Source organism: Phycomyces blakesleeanus, assembly GCF_001638985.1.
Source record: "Phycomyces blakesleeanus NRRL 1555(-) unplaced genomic scaffold PHYBLscaffold_15, whole genome shotgun sequence".
Taxonomy (NCBI): Eukaryota; Fungi; Mucoromycota; class Mucoromycetes; order Mucorales; family Phycomycetaceae; genus Phycomyces; species Phycomyces blakesleeanus.
In genome coordinates, this window is record NW_017265148.1 from 1,153,598 (window position 1) to 1,168,290 (window position 14,693).

The window sequence follows — 14,693 nt, forward strand, 5'->3', positions numbered from 1 at the left end:
AAAAAAAATCATTTTTTATTGGCCAATATCAATTCCAAATCGATTATACAATTATATGTATCTATAATTTTTTTTGTACTTTGCCATATCGATCATAGTGTAGAAAGAAGAAGAAGAAAATAAAAAAGTACAAATGTATATATAATTGTAAATGTACAATTTAGATGTTCAAAATGATCTTTTTACTACTTTATCACAACATTGACCATTGTATATAAATTGATAAACTAGATGATCATAATTTATCAAGAAAAATAAATAAATAAAAGCTAAAAGCAATGCTTTGTAACCTTGATCCAGTTTTTGGTATCGTTAAAGATGAAATATTTAATTGAAAATCTTTTAATTGCCCTTTCCATTGCCATTATTAGTATTAGTATTATTATTATTGAGCCATGAAATATTAAGTACATTATAAACAACCAGTTAATCATATAAGCATACATACATAACATAAAAGAATAAGAAGAGTTAGACAACTGTCTTAAATGTATGTATTTGTGTGTTTGTGATTTTACTCCTTGTAATGTAAATTATAGCCATTAAAATAAATAAATGAAAAAGAACGAAAAGTGCAAGTTTATCAAAATTGGATTCAATTGGTGTGTTTATAATATGGATACATGTATTACTTTATACAAATGTTTATTTAGTTATTTGGATTGTTTTAAATAAGAGAAAGTCGGGTTCTTGCCAGCCCACCTCTAAAGTTCCTCATTGGCTGGATCGTTTGCTGCATACGTCGGAAAGCTTCATGAATGTGTTCGGGTTGTAATGGAGTTGGCTCTGAGCTAGGTTGTAAGAACAACCCGATGCCTTCATTATCATTTGCGGTTGACGAAGGCGAAGAATCTTCCGACTCATGTTCACGGCAAGTTACTCCATTGCCAGTACCAGTACCAGAGCTATTACTTGCACCAGCACCAATACCAGAACCATTAGAGCTGCCAGAGCCAGAACCAGAGCCAGAACCAGTGTTTGTGCCAGTTGCAGCTCCAATTCCAGTACTAGTGCCAGAACTAGCACAAGCACTACCACTACTACTCACACTCGTATTTCCATTTCCGTTTCCATTTGCAGTCGTGTTCGTATTCGCATCATTACTAGTACTAGAAACATTTTCTGTGTTTTCGTTATCTTTCTTCTCGGATTCAGGGGTACCTTCATCATCCAAATCCCGTTTTCTTTTTGAACCTGCTGTTGGCTCATCCTTTTTTACCCCATTATTACTATTACTATTATTACTGCTACTGTTACTGTTACTGCTATTGCTAATGCTACTGTTACTATTTCCTGCTCTACACAAATCATTCTTTATCTGGATAGCTGTTCTTGTCAGTTTGGAGACCATTTCATATGTCAGGAATCCAAGACTGTCCACAATGTCGTCGTTAGGCCGCACATCGACATAGGAACTCATGTTTGACCACTCTCTGAACCGCTTTCCTTTGCGGTATGTAAATGAAGCCTGGCGACATTCTGAATAGTGGACGTATTCCTCTCGTGTCATGGCTCGTGTGATTTCGTCTGCGTCTCTCAGGCGCTGGACCGAGTCCATGTATGCTTCTAGATCGTCTTCGTCGTCCGACTCTTCTTCAGGGTTACTTGGTTTGACCAGAACGTCCAAGAATTGGTTTACTAGCTCCCATGGGAGTTTGATAATACTACGATATAGTTTCCCTATAACAAATGGATGGATCAATAAATAAGTTTATTGTATTACAATTAAATATGTATTATGTATATGGGTAGAGTATCGTCTATACTCCTTAAATACATGTCTTGTGAGACTAACCTGATGTTGCTTCTTCAACCATCTCATCTACTTGATCCCCAGATGCATCCTTTGCATTCTTGCGGACATCTTTCCAACTCAAGAAAGATCGTAAACGATTTACTTTGGCTCTGTCATGACGCATAAGAAATATAAGATCTTCTGCACTTAGATATCGTGAGTTTCGACGTGTTGCCTGAGCAGCGGCCTGAACTAGCTGTAAAAAAATAGACAATCAATAAAGATGTGTTAACAATAACTATAATAAAAAGAAGAAGAAAAAGTAAAGGAAGCTTTGATACGAGAGATAGAGAGTGTGTGTGAAATTAATTAAAATAAATAAATAAAAAGGTCTTGGGCTTAGGCTTAGGCTTAGGCTTTGGTATAGACTTGGGTTTTGACTTACGATTTCAATCACTTGGGATCGAACAATGTCTTCTACCAATAATGTGGTTTCGGGTAATGGACCTGCCACCTCTCCAAACACAAACATCATTTGCTGAATTTCACTTTGGAAGCGATACTTTAACTAATAGTATTAACATGTCAGTAAAAAAAAAAGAGGAGAACAGAATATTTGTGGGAGTGTAAGTAAACTGCGAGGATAAAATAGCCTTTAAGAAATAAGTAAAGATATAAATGTTAAATGAGTTCTTTTTACGTTTTTTGATTCCATTGCTGCCATGAAGAAGAGCTTATGTACAAATGACTAAAGAAAGGGAGGTGTGAGTGAATAGTCACGACTATTGATATATAAATATATAAAATAAAATATAATAAAATATATACATACATATATGTATCGTTTTGCTTTTTTAAAAAAAAGAGTCAAAATTTTGACTACTGCCTTGATCAATTTCATCTAATTATGTTGGCTATTTAATAAGTTAGACACCCATATGATTTATTTTGTTTTATATTTTTATATGTACATTATAGAGAGAGAGAGAGAGAAGAGCTTGGCTTACAGATATGCACTACTTGATCAATGCAAAGAATCAAATGTGAAAAGGAAACAAATGTATTAAAGCAGTATATATATATATTCAATAAATTACACACATTTTACCCTCATAATGACTATCTTATGCCAAGTATCTTTGTTATATATCTGAAAAATAATGTTACATTGCTGGGTATAATGGTCGCAGCTTATCAAAATGTGAGTGGCTAGCCTGTTGATATTCATTGTTCTATCTGCTTGGATATAATTGCTCTTTTAGATTGGTTTCTGTTATTATTGGTTAATGATGATACGGCGTGTATTTAGTTTATCATTATTATAATGACATGTTGCTTTAAAGAAAAATCAGTTCTCACAATCTGAACGATTTTTATAGAAAGAGAAAAGACAAATAAATCTATGGTTTATAAATTTGATCTGTGTATTTTTCTAGCAAGAACCATTCAAGATACCATTGTACAAAATTCAACTGTTTTTCTTTGTTAAGCGTAAAAGCATATAGATATATATATATTTAAAAACCCTCTGCAGGCCACATCCAACCAAACGTATCCTTAATCTCACCCTTCTGAATGCCACGGTATTCATTGAAGAGCTTGAGAAATCCCTTTCCAATCTCAGTCTGGCTACCAGAACCAATGTTGATTACCCTGTCACCACGAACGATCTTCTTGATTGGTGTAACGACAGCAGACGTACCACAGGCAGCCACTTCGACAAACTTGTTTTGCTCAAGCTCACTAAACAATATCGGGCGCTCTTCAACATCATAGCCGAGTTTCTTGGCAAGATCGCATAATGACAGACGAGTAACTGAACGCAGAACGGTGCTGGAGTCCGGTGTAACCAAAGTTTGCTTACCGGTTCTAGGGTCAGGATAAGTGAGGGCAATAAAGTTGGAAGTCGAGAATTCGTCAATCATGGTGTGAGACTTGGGATCCAAGTGAAGGATGATGGGAAATCCATTGTCCTTGGCGGCCTTCATTGGCTTGAAGGTAGGCGCATAGTTCCCACCAATCTTACAAGCCCCAGTGCCAAAAGGAGCGGCTAAATCCAAACAAGAGAAAAGAGGTATGATAAGGCATAAGTATAATAGATAGATAGATATTTTGCTTTGCCTTGCTTTAATTTACTCATTGATTGATTATAATAAAGTACTCGTTTGTGTTTATATATTCTAGTGGTGCATAACTCACTTCTGTCAAAGTCTTCGATAACCCAACAGTCAACGGGTACAGCGTTGCCCTTGTAGTAGTTTCCAACCGGCATGCCAAATACAATAAAAGTAAATTCCTTGGCTGGGCCCATACCAATAAAAGGTCCACTGCCGAACAAAAGGGGGCGCAAATAAAGAGAACCTCCAGAGCTTCCGGGTGGAACGAATTCGAGGTTCTTTGTTACAGTCAAACGAATACTTTCTTCAAAGAGCTCGATAGGAACCGCAGGTGCATAAACCATATCTGCACTACGGATCATACGGGCAGCATTAACCTCAGGTCTAAAGACACGTACGAGACCTTGAGGATCACGGAAAGCTTTTAATCCTTCAAAACACTGTAGCCATGATAAATAAATAAATTAAACAAATATTGTTTACGAATGAGAGATTGATTTTACTTTATTTTTATTTTTACCTGCTGTCCATAGTTTAATCCAGTGGCACAAATGTGAACCTTTACATAAGGTTCTTTTTCAAAGGTAGGCTTACTCCAGCCTTTTTCTTCAGTCCAGATAAACTTTGCATAGTCGTTGAGATCACGATATTCAAAGCCAAGGTTGTCCCAGTCTATAGAGGTAGTGGGAGGAGTCATGGTAAAGAAGAACGATTGAATGAAAACAAATTATCAAGTTTTTTTCTGGTAGATTTGGGTTTAATTTGTAGTCAAAGGAGGCTAAACTAAACACATTTAAACGGCAATTTTGAGTCGTACGGCATCATTGACTCTGTGTGGCTATGGTGTTGTTTTTTCTGGATAATAGGATTTTTTTTAAAAAAAGAAAAGAAACGAATTTCCTTGGATCACGTATATGACTTTGCTCGATGTGCAGAGAAAACTATTATTAATCTTATGTACTTTTATAGAACCTCTGTAGGATCTAAAAATTATCAAAAAAAAGTACCATAAACATGAAAATATTATGTCTATTTGAAATATATTTCTTTTGATTTCTATATAGAGATTACAGAGTGTGACAATTAAACCTTTTGGTTTTGGAGTAGTATATCAAACTATTACAACACTATAAAATGGTTCGAATTGGATTGAATTGAATTTGATTAAAGGCATATGTAATATATATATATATATGTGTGTGTGTGTAAAAATAGAGGAGGGGAAAAAGTAGGATTTGGCCACAATGCCACCAATTTTGTTTTATTGATGTATTAATTAATTTTTCTTTTAACGTGAAAACGTACCACCAACAACTGTTTGGCTGTTTATGCCCTTACATAAAAACACGGCACTTCCACATGGCAAATCCAATTGCCAATATTCACTGGGGGCAAGATCAATACTATTGTGCGGTAGATTATTTCTACGACCATCATGTTCTACATCTTTGGATTCGAATCCTTTAAAGTAGTCTATTGCCTTTTGACGATCATCACCCTCAAGATTTTGATAGTCAAAACCAGCGGTAGGTCCAAAACCCAACCTGTAAATATGGAACCAGTCACTTAGTACAGCAACATTCTCTATTTTCTTCTTTTCTTGGACTTCTTTGTTTTCTGGATCACAATGCGAGGAAGAGGAAGACGAGGAAGACCAGGGCGAGAAAGAATACCATTGCGAGGAAGAGGACGAGGGCGACGAAACTGCGGAAGAGGAGCGTGGGTCATCTGATTCGTTCTTGTCGCTCTGATAAATACAAAAAAGATTGACTGCGCTGCTTGGCTTCCAATTCGTGTCAACCGCCCTAAAGCGCACTCGAAGCACAAAAAAGATATTGAATGTTGTTTCCCACATCGCAATATACATAAACCCAGTTCTTCGATCGACCGGACCTACGACTAGGCTATCAATCAAATAAAAGGTGCACAAACAGTAGCAGCGGCTAGAAATATAGGACAATATATCGCAGTGCAAGGTGTTTCTCTCCAATTCTATATGGCAGAGCTTGTGCTTTGGTGGAGTTATCTTGGGTGGTTTATCCTTAGCCAATTCAGTCGCACACAATCTCAGCTTTTCTAGATGTACGCACCCATTCATCAGTTCATCAATAAAGATACAGGTGTAAGCCACATCGATGTGTAGGACGACCAGATAAGAAAAGGCGCTGAATTGAAGCACATCGTTATCTGGGACCGGAAAGATGAGGTTGCAAGAAACAAATAACTCTGTGATACCTTTGGATATCAAACCAATATTTTCTTTCAAGAGATGAACGCGATTTACGTTAAATATCATGCAATAGCTCAATGTTAAACTCAGTTCTTTTATGTTAGGATTGTCTAACAAGGTACTGCCGATTAATCTAGAGTCATAAACAGAATTGACTTCGTACACAAGTTTGAGCTTTCTCAGATGTTGTAAGTTGGGGGGATTTCCAAAATAATGGAAATATCTCTCGATAGAGTCTACGTATGCTACTAGACTTGTAGTTCTTTCAAGGATCAGCTCTTGGAGATTCGGATACTTTCTTGAGATGTAGTGTAACCAAAGAGAAAAGTCCGTACGTGTAAAAATGTGAAGGATTTTGATACTGGAAGCTGGGACAAGCGGCTTGAACAGGTCGGGGTCATATTGTGAGAATGTGAGCGGTACATCGAGAGATAGGCGTATCAATTGTGGCAAATTTGTATGAAGAGACTCCATGTAAGATAACTGCCACCCAGCTGTTGATGGTATAGCCCAGCGGAAACTGTTTAGCGTTTCCTGATATTTAGTATATCGTTCTGTCAAACTGGCTACATTGATATCTGTTGTCGAATCATAACCTGGGCATGTGACTTTCAGGTATAGCAGTGTCTTCCAACATCTCCAATTGATCGCACGTCTGAGGCTTCGAAGAGGATACCCATACCCTGGAGCAGTAAGTTTTTCCACGTTTTTCGCAAATAGTTGAAAATCCCGCATGTCAAATCTGGTTACACCGGTGTTTGCATCAATTTCCATTCTCCTGATAAATTGTCCGTTGTTGGCCAAGCCATGTGAAATAGGGTCGTTTTTACCGAAAATACGGTAAAGATCGCTTTTTCCAAAGAGTAAAATAGTTTTCCACAGTTCGGACTGGAAATGAGGATTCCAGCTCTTGCACACAAGAGTACATTGGTAGATATCTTGCTGAGACAGTTTATCGCAAATCAACCTGAATATCTCGTCCGGAAAGTCAACAGCCGTAACTTGGTCCGCCATAACAGAAAACTGGTAGCACAATACTGCTAAAAAGTAGGTATATTAAGATGAACAAAAAAATACCTAGAAGCAGTATGATGGCCAAAGAACCAGAAAAAAATATTACCTGCATCGTCTATTTATATATAAAAGTGTCGGGATTTTTGTGAGGAGATTATAAGAATGATTATGTTACTGGACAGATTATTGATATCCACATAATTCCGGGTATGTTTTAAAGATACTATGAATATAAAAACCTACCTGGGATTTGAAGCAAAGAACCTCGTTCAATTTAATAGCTGTAAAGAATTGTTGGTGACAAGAATACTTGGATCTTATAATCATTCTCGAATTTTTGGAAGGATTAAGAGGTGTTTCAAACAGGTAGGATACTGTATTTATTAATGCCTTTCTTTTTGGCTAACAAAGAAGTCCAGTTGTTGATCTCAAATCCGTATGTATATCAAGTAGTATATAACCTTCTAGAATTTTTCATACTTTTTTTCTCTTTTTCTTCTTCTATCCATATTCATCTGTGCTTGTACAAACTATAAAAAGGCTTGATTATAATGGTAGCAAGATCAAAGTGTATGATAAAAAGACCTTGCTTTATCTTGTATCAATTAATGATAGTCGACGGGAAATCTACTTGAAAATGTTAGTATAGCTGTACTTTTAGAAAATAATGTATAGTTCTTTTTATTATTATTCTTATTTTATATCAATTGATCCCAAGCTCTCCTAAGGTTGTCTAAAAGCCAAAGCTGGCAAGACCTTGAGACATTTGTGCAATATATATATATTACCTGTCTATGAGAGCATTATTTTTGATTTAGTATCAAGGAAAAAAAAACAAGTAAAAAGAGGTAGGCACAAAATACTCGACAATTAATAGACACAAGAATTGACGCTATAATAAGCAGAATTTATATACAGTAAATGAACTACTCTCTATACATAATTGAGAGCAGGATGAGCCCAATATCTGTTAAGAAATAAAAGCAGGCATTACTGCTTATTTATAAATTCTTATTTTTATAATACTTCAGGATGTAAAGTAGAAAAGTGTAGGTTATCATGCTAGAAGGACCTATTAACTGCTATCTAGTAAAAGTTTGTACACCCTGTTATCAGCATATGTTATTCATTGGTCGTTTTGTATAGCTTGAATGTACTCTTGCTATACTTTACTAAAAGCAAATTGTCTAAAATGCGACAGTACCTTCGGAGGACCATCAGATAGCTTCTTAGTGGTACAAAACAGTCTTCAAGTGTGTTCGAAGAACAGATATTTACATTTTTGGATAAAATTTAAAGCATATCATTGAGTATAGCTGCAGCCATCTAAAATAATAAAAAAAAAGTCTCTCTTCAGTACTGTCTATTATCGTTGCAAAAGACATAGATGGCTTCGGCTATCGTCAAGAGTGTGTACCGATGTAAGAGTCTCAATACTGGCTACATACTATTTGGCACTACTTCCTCAGTATTGACATAATTAACTACCCATTCCCCAACGTTAGATATCTTCTATATCTTAATCAAATTTGATTACAAGCTTTAGGGCCTCATAAACCGTTTATGAATTAAATATTTAAAATATGTAATTGATAAAAGATACGCAGAGTAAGCATTATGTAATTAAACTATTTAGTTCTATGAGTCAAATGAGTTTACCTTGTGTATTGTTGGATATAATAATACGAGCACGATTTATTTATCCAACTAAAAAAGAAGGATCGTTTTGAACAAAATGTTAAATTGTATAATGAAAATCGACTTTAAATCTTGAACCATCATATTAATAATGCTTATAGTTATAGGTGACCTGGTAAAGCTTGTTAAGGTCCATATGCTTTACATTATTCGATTTTAATTGATTCAATATTGATCAAATCATCTCAATTGTTCACTATTTAAAATCAAAATACATTGTAGATGAGGCTATTTACACCAAAAGTCCATTTTCGATACCTACTTTTACTCACACGACAACTGAAGAAAAAGTATGGAAAACTTTCTTTTCAGTCTACTAATCAAAGGTGTGTAAAATGTAAATTAGGGTCAGTCAATACTTATTTTAACAGAAACAAGTGGGCATTTGTGGAGATACCAACGACTCCAAAAAGGACTAAATTTGTTAAGTATATTAAAAAGGCAAAAAATCTATTTACACCACAAGGCTAAATAAATTACCATGCATTTGTTTTAGTGTAAAGAGTACTATCTGGTTGTGCTTTATGTATAAGAAAGTTTCTTGTTATCGAAAACTGTTTGCATAAAGGACCAAAGGTATAGATGATCCAACTTATTTTTTATGAGCCCCTTTCAAAGGTAATGAATGCTTTCTCTTAGTATGTCTGCTCAAGAAACCAATATAGCACCAAACCGGCACTTTCTTTTTTCTCAACTGCCCAAAATAAAAAATTAACACACTCGTCTTTTCAGATCTGCCATTAATTGAGCCACAAGTCTGTGCATGACCAACACCAGCCTGTAATACTTTTGAGATCCATACCTGTGGCTCGTATTATGCTGCCGTACCTTTATTAAAATGTGCTTATTATATTGTTTATTCTACAACTTTCTATACACCCAATTGTAAAGTCAGATGATTCTTCTTGGTTTTTGAGGGCAGAGGCAAGATATATTGTATCTGATATAATGATGGGACACAGAGGCATGTCAACTGCTCCTGGAGACACCCACAGCAAGTACTCGATTATATACAATAGCGTGCCGAGCCGGATTGACTAATGGTTTGCTGGTTATGAGCTCGAATATGCGAGCCCATTTTAAGTGCCAACAGAGAGAATACCCAGGGGGATATCGATTTATCTTCTTTGGTTTTATTGTGGGCGATCCATGGTCAACCTGTGGTAGACGCAAAAAAAAACAATATGATTTGGTGCTACTGAAACGCTGAGATCACAAAGACTTACGGATCCCCCATACACAGCTTGGCGGTGTTTATTAATTGATTCAATCTCGGCTTGGTTTCGACTTGATCACATGTGAAAAGTTCCCTTCTCCCAATTGAACTGTATGCGATTTGGATATGAAAGATGGCCGGAATTTCTGGATTTCATGTCATATGAAGTAGGTCTTCTGGTGATAAGCGCTGGAAAAATACAAGATCCCGCAACTAGCCTAGAGTCAGAAACGTTTTGTGGTTATATATCACACTGACACATCCCCGATCTGAAACTGGGACGTCAGTACTTGCAAAATACTAGAGATACTAGGCTTTTTCCTCCTGGCATTATGGCAGCACTCGCTGACGTTGTATATTCGACTGTAATACCTACGCCACATCAGCGATTATTGATTCCCTTAAAGGCAACCATGATAGATATGGCCCTTTGGCTTTTCGTCTGCTTTATAATTCTTGTTACAATCTTCCCTCCTCTTTCCCTGTAATAATTCTACAAATTAATTTAGCTTCAGTTCAATAGTAAAATAAATACAACACACATATTTAAATAGACATCTTGTTGACTACGGTTACTGGGTAACCCAAGACCGGTCAGAAATAAAAACTTGTACAAAAAAATTGCCTTTTTCTTAGTGCTTCTGACTCTGCACTGTTTGTATAGGACGCCAAAAATAGAGGGAAAGTAGCAGTGAGTCAAGTCGAGTGACTTGAGAGTTGAAGGATTTTTAAAGATATAAAGAATAAAGAAAGAGAATAATAGTTAATGTAACTTTTATGAATTAATGTTAACGAAATTATTTTCTAGTCGAAAAAGAAAATGAATGCCAAATTGATGCCTATTTTCTGCACAGACTGGTATTTTCTATAGCCATAGTGGCGGCTTTAAGAAGGCTAATGATTAAACCACAAAAGATTTAAAATTCTTTTATCCCCAAAAAAGCTTCAGATCATTATGCTACCCTTTTTCATTACTTAGTCATTCCTAGGTCCATATATCATTTTATAGATATCGCATTAGCTTTTTTTTGTCTGGTAGCTCGGGTACGTTCCTTGTTATCTTCTACTGTGAATCTCTTTTTAACAAAATCAAGACAACAGAAAAAGGTAATAGTAAAACAACAGCCAACCATATTATTATTATAGACAAACTTAGTGGCAAGAAAATGAATACTGGTGGAAAGACAATTTTAGTAAAGAACAAATTAAGGAGAGCTAGTTAACTACGTTGGGTCATTTTTACAGCTACACCACCACTTCAAAGTTGATTTTAATGAGCGATATCAAAAGAAATCCCGCCGTGCTATAGTAAACTGAATGAATGTCTCATTAGAAAATACACCTTGTCTACCTTACCAAGGAACACAAGTATAATAAGACAGCTCTCAAGTGTAATATAGTAGTACCAAAAACATTATTAATAATATTTTTTAAAGACAAATTTAAGATCAAAATCAAAGAGACAAAACATAATGATAATATCAAAGTCAAATGAGATCAAAATTTATTGTTCAAATTTTTATAAGGGGAATATAAGTTAGGTTAAATTAAATTAAGTATACTAAGATATTCCAGGCCATGCTAGTCCAGTCGAGTCCAGTCGGTTCCAGTCAAGTCCAGTCGGTTTTTTTTTTGGTCCATTTGATTTTTCTTTTGATCTTTTTTTTTGTCCGTTTTTTTTTCTTCTTTTTTTTTGTCCAGTCAATATAAGCTAAGAGTGATAGGAGGAGGAGGAGGATTTTGGTATTGAAAAATAATAAAGGGGATAATTTGGACTTTTTGTTTTTTTTGTTTTTTTGATTCTTTTTTTGATTCTTTTTTTTTTGTCCAGTCAATTTCACGGAATAGTAATAAGAGGATGATTTTGATATTGAAGAGAATAAAAAAGATAATTTGGACTTTTTTTTTTTTTTTTTTTTTTTTTGCTTTTTTTTTTTGTCCAAACACAGCACACATAATAAAGGGGGATAATTTGGACTTTTTGATTTTTTTTTTGATTTTTTTTTTTAATTTTTTTTTGTCCGAACACAGCACACATAGTAAAGGGGATAATTTGGACTTTTTGATTTTGATTTTGATTTTTGATTTTGATTTTTTTTTTTTGATTTTTTTTTTACTTCTTTTTTTTTGTCCAGTCAATTTCACATAATAGTAATAAGAGAAGGGGGTTTCGATATTGAAAAGAATAAGAGAAGGGGGTTTTGGTATTGCTCTTTTTGCTCTTTCTGTTTTTTTTTGAGCTTCTTTTTTTGAGCATTTTTTTTTGTTTTTTGTTTTTGATCAAAGACTTCATTTGCTTTGTATGTGTATATGTAAAAAGGGATTTCATACCTTGTCTTAATCCAGAGTCTTGTTCCAGTTCGCAGCTTTGCTTCAATCCAGGTCCAGGTTCCAATGCAGAGTTCTTCCGGTTTGTTCATCTTTTTTTGCTTTTTTTTTGCTTTTTTTTTTTTGCTTTTTTTTTGCTTTTTTTTTTGCTTTTTTTTTTGCTTTTTTTTTTTGCTTTTTTTTTTGTTTTTTTTTTGTTTTGTTTTTTTTTGAGAGAGAGAGGAGGGCTTAGTATAGGCCTCAGGGTCGGATTTCTTTTGATCCTTTTGGAGTGGAGGACTTAATGTGCCTGATCATTTCTGATAGGCTTTGGTCTACGCCTCGGTTTTTGGATTTGATCCTTTTGGAGTGGAGGACTTAATGTGCCTGATCATTTCTGATAGGTTTTGGTCTACGCCTCGGTTTTTGGATTTGATCCTTTTGAAGTGGAGGACTTAGTATATGCCTCAAGTTCGGATTTGGTTTTTGATTTTTGGTTTTTGATTTTTGATTTTTGGTTTTTGGTTTTTTTTTTGGAACTTGCTTTTGGAATTTTGCATTGGACCCCTTCTTGGAAATCGACTTGGCCTTGAGACTTGGAGGTACAACCCAGATTTTGGACTTTGATAGAAATGCGCCTCTACTTTTGTATGTATATATGTATGTATATAAGTGTGTATATGTATGTTTGTATGACTATGACTATGACTATGACTATGTGTATGTGTGTGTGTATTTGTGTGTGTGTATTTGTGTGTGTGTGTGTGTGTGTGTGTGTGTGTGTGTGTGTGTGTGTGTGTGTGTATAAGAAAGAAATAGAAAAATAGAAATTGTGTGTGTTTGTGTGTGTATGTATTTGTCTACTTCTCTAATTGTGTACTTCTCTATTTGTTTGTATATGTTTGTGTGCTAGGACTAGTACTAGAACAGTACTTGGACAGTTTTTGGACATTTGGACTTGGACTTGGACAAGACTTGGAATTGGATTTGGACTTGGACTTGGACATAGCAATGGACCTTGGCTTGACTATTTTGGAGATTGTACTAGTGACTATGGGGTTTGATCTGAGATAGAGAGATAATTGTGAGCACAATTTTTTCTGGTCAATATTGTTCTGGTTGTTTTTCTTTTCTTTTTTCTTTTCTTTTTTTTGTATCTTTTCATTTTCTTTTTATATATTTTTTTCTCTTTTTCTTCTTTTCTTTTTTGACTATCTATCTTGATTTGGCTTTGAATCTTGACAGTGACCTTGAGGGTCTCTGAAAAGCCTTTTTTTCTCTGGTGCGCATTTGGAGCCTGTGTTGTAGTAATACAAAAAATGATTAGTCTATGTCTTGAGATAGCTCACCCTTTTTCACGGTACTTACATTAGCCTTTCTTGTGGGCCGCATTGATGTTTGCTCTGGCGCATACTTTGGCCTCTCTTGTAGGATAGTTAGCCATTTTTGCTGGCACATACTGTGGTCTTTCTTGTGGGCTGGTTGGCCCTTTTTGCTGGCACATACTGTGGCCTTTCTTGTGGGGCGGTTTGCCCTTTTCTTCTGGCACATGCTTTGGCCTTTCTTGTGGGGCGGTTTGCCCTTTTCTTCTGGCACATGCTTTGGCCTTTCTTGTGGGCCGGCGTGCCATTTTTTCTGGCACATACTTTGGCCTTTATTGTGGGATGGTTTGCCCTTTTTGCTGGCACATACTTTGGCCTTTCTTGTGGGCCGGTTTGCCCTTTATCTGGTGCGCACTTGGAGCCTGCATTGTAACAATACAAAAACAATTAGATTATGTCTTGAGATAGTTTGGTCCTTTTCCTGACACTTACATTAGCCTGTCTTGTAGGCCTGATTGGTCTTTGCTCTGGCGCATACTTTGGCCTCTCTTATGGGCTGGTGTAGCCTTTTTCTAGGCGCCCTTGTTGGGCTTCTGGTGAGCCTTATCGGCTTTTGACGAGGTGTCTTGAGGACACGACATAGCCGACAACTTTGCGGCAGAAATGGAACCATCGAGTTCCCCGGCAGAAGCAACAGGAAGCAACAGGAAGCAAATGTCCGACCAGTGGGATAAATGGCTCCTACCAGTGAGATAAATGGACCCGCCAGTGGAAGGAAAATGGGCGGCTGGCAACTGGCAACTGGCAACCGGCAACCGGCAACTGGCGGCTATATAAAAAGGTCCACTGGCGAGAGATGACAGGTTCACTGGTAGGAGGAAAGGGCCTACCAGTGGGAAGCAACAAACCCACTGGCAGAAAAGTCCCACTGGCGGAAGCAACAGACTAACAAAAAAAAAGCAACAAGCAACAGTACCTTTCAAATAACATGGACCGCCGTGGAAGGCATAGGGAAGGAACAAGCAACGGGAGGGAACAAGCAACGGGAACTAAC

The 14,693-nt window shown here is 36.2% G+C and overlaps 6 protein-coding genes across 6 annotated transcripts; 1 reads left to right on the plus strand and 5 right to left on the minus strand.

Annotated features, from left to right (window-relative positions):
• Positions 1 to 630: 630 nt before the first annotated feature.
• Positions 631 to 2,766, minus strand: PHYBLDRAFT_134705 (hypothetical protein). The gene is made up of 7 exons (XM_018429666.1): positions 2,707 to 2,766; positions 2,568 to 2,636; positions 2,436 to 2,483; positions 2,181 to 2,303; positions 1,796 to 1,991; positions 1,195 to 1,680; positions 631 to 879 (listed from the first exon to the last, which is right to left on the minus strand). The coding sequence occupies exons 2-7, from the start codon at positions 2,634 to 2,636 to the stop codon at positions 668 to 670; spliced, it is 1,134 nt and encodes a 377-aa protein (XP_018289839.1). The 5' UTR covers positions 2,707 to 2,766; the 3' UTR covers positions 631 to 667.
• Positions 2,767 to 3,252: 486 nt separating this feature from the next.
• PHYBLDRAFT_155775 (hypothetical protein) lies at positions 3,253 to 4,549 on the minus strand (the record flags this gene model as incomplete). Its single annotated transcript, XM_018433435.1, has 4 exons — positions 3,253 to 3,360; positions 3,388 to 3,785; positions 3,935 to 4,292; positions 4,373 to 4,549. The coding sequence occupies 4 exons, from the start codon at positions 4,547 to 4,549 to the stop codon at positions 3,253 to 3,255; spliced, it is 1,041 nt and encodes a 346-aa protein (XP_018289840.1).
• Positions 4,550 to 5,140: 591 nt separating this feature from the next.
• Positions 5,141 to 7,096, minus strand: PHYBLDRAFT_147564 (hypothetical protein; the record flags this gene model as incomplete). Its single annotated transcript, XM_018431892.1, has 1 exon — positions 5,141 to 7,096. The coding sequence occupies one exon, from the start codon at positions 7,094 to 7,096 to the stop codon at positions 5,141 to 5,143; it is 1,956 nt and encodes a 651-aa protein (XP_018289841.1).
• Positions 7,097 to 9,376: 2,280 nt separating this feature from the next.
• PHYBLDRAFT_187661 (hypothetical protein) lies at positions 9,377 to 11,505 on the plus strand (the record flags this gene model as incomplete). The annotated part of the gene is made up of 10 exons (XM_018439408.1): positions 9,377 to 9,412; positions 9,686 to 9,792; positions 10,144 to 10,233; positions 10,565 to 10,589; positions 10,819 to 10,868; positions 11,050 to 11,117; positions 11,157 to 11,203; positions 11,256 to 11,318; positions 11,344 to 11,401; positions 11,447 to 11,505. 10 exons carry the CDS (start codon positions 9,377 to 9,379, stop codon positions 11,503 to 11,505), a joined length of 603 nt encoding a protein of 200 aa, XP_018289842.1.
• A 1,696-nt stretch (positions 11,506 to 13,201) lies between these two features.
• On the minus strand, positions 13,202 to 13,947 carry PHYBLDRAFT_147565 (hypothetical protein; the record flags this gene model as incomplete). The annotated part of the gene is made up of 3 exons (XM_018431893.1): positions 13,202 to 13,344; positions 13,530 to 13,614; positions 13,732 to 13,947. The coding sequence occupies 3 exons, from the start codon at positions 13,945 to 13,947 to the stop codon at positions 13,202 to 13,204; spliced, it is 444 nt and encodes a 147-aa protein (XP_018289843.1).
• A 264-nt stretch (positions 13,948 to 14,211) lies between these two features.
• PHYBLDRAFT_147566 (hypothetical protein) lies at positions 14,212 to 14,648 on the minus strand (the record flags this gene model as incomplete). Its single annotated transcript, XM_018431894.1, has 3 exons — positions 14,212 to 14,468; positions 14,530 to 14,584; positions 14,634 to 14,648. 3 exons carry the CDS (start codon positions 14,646 to 14,648, stop codon positions 14,212 to 14,214), a joined length of 327 nt encoding a protein of 108 aa, XP_018289844.1.
• Positions 14,649 to 14,693: the final 45 nt, after the last annotated feature.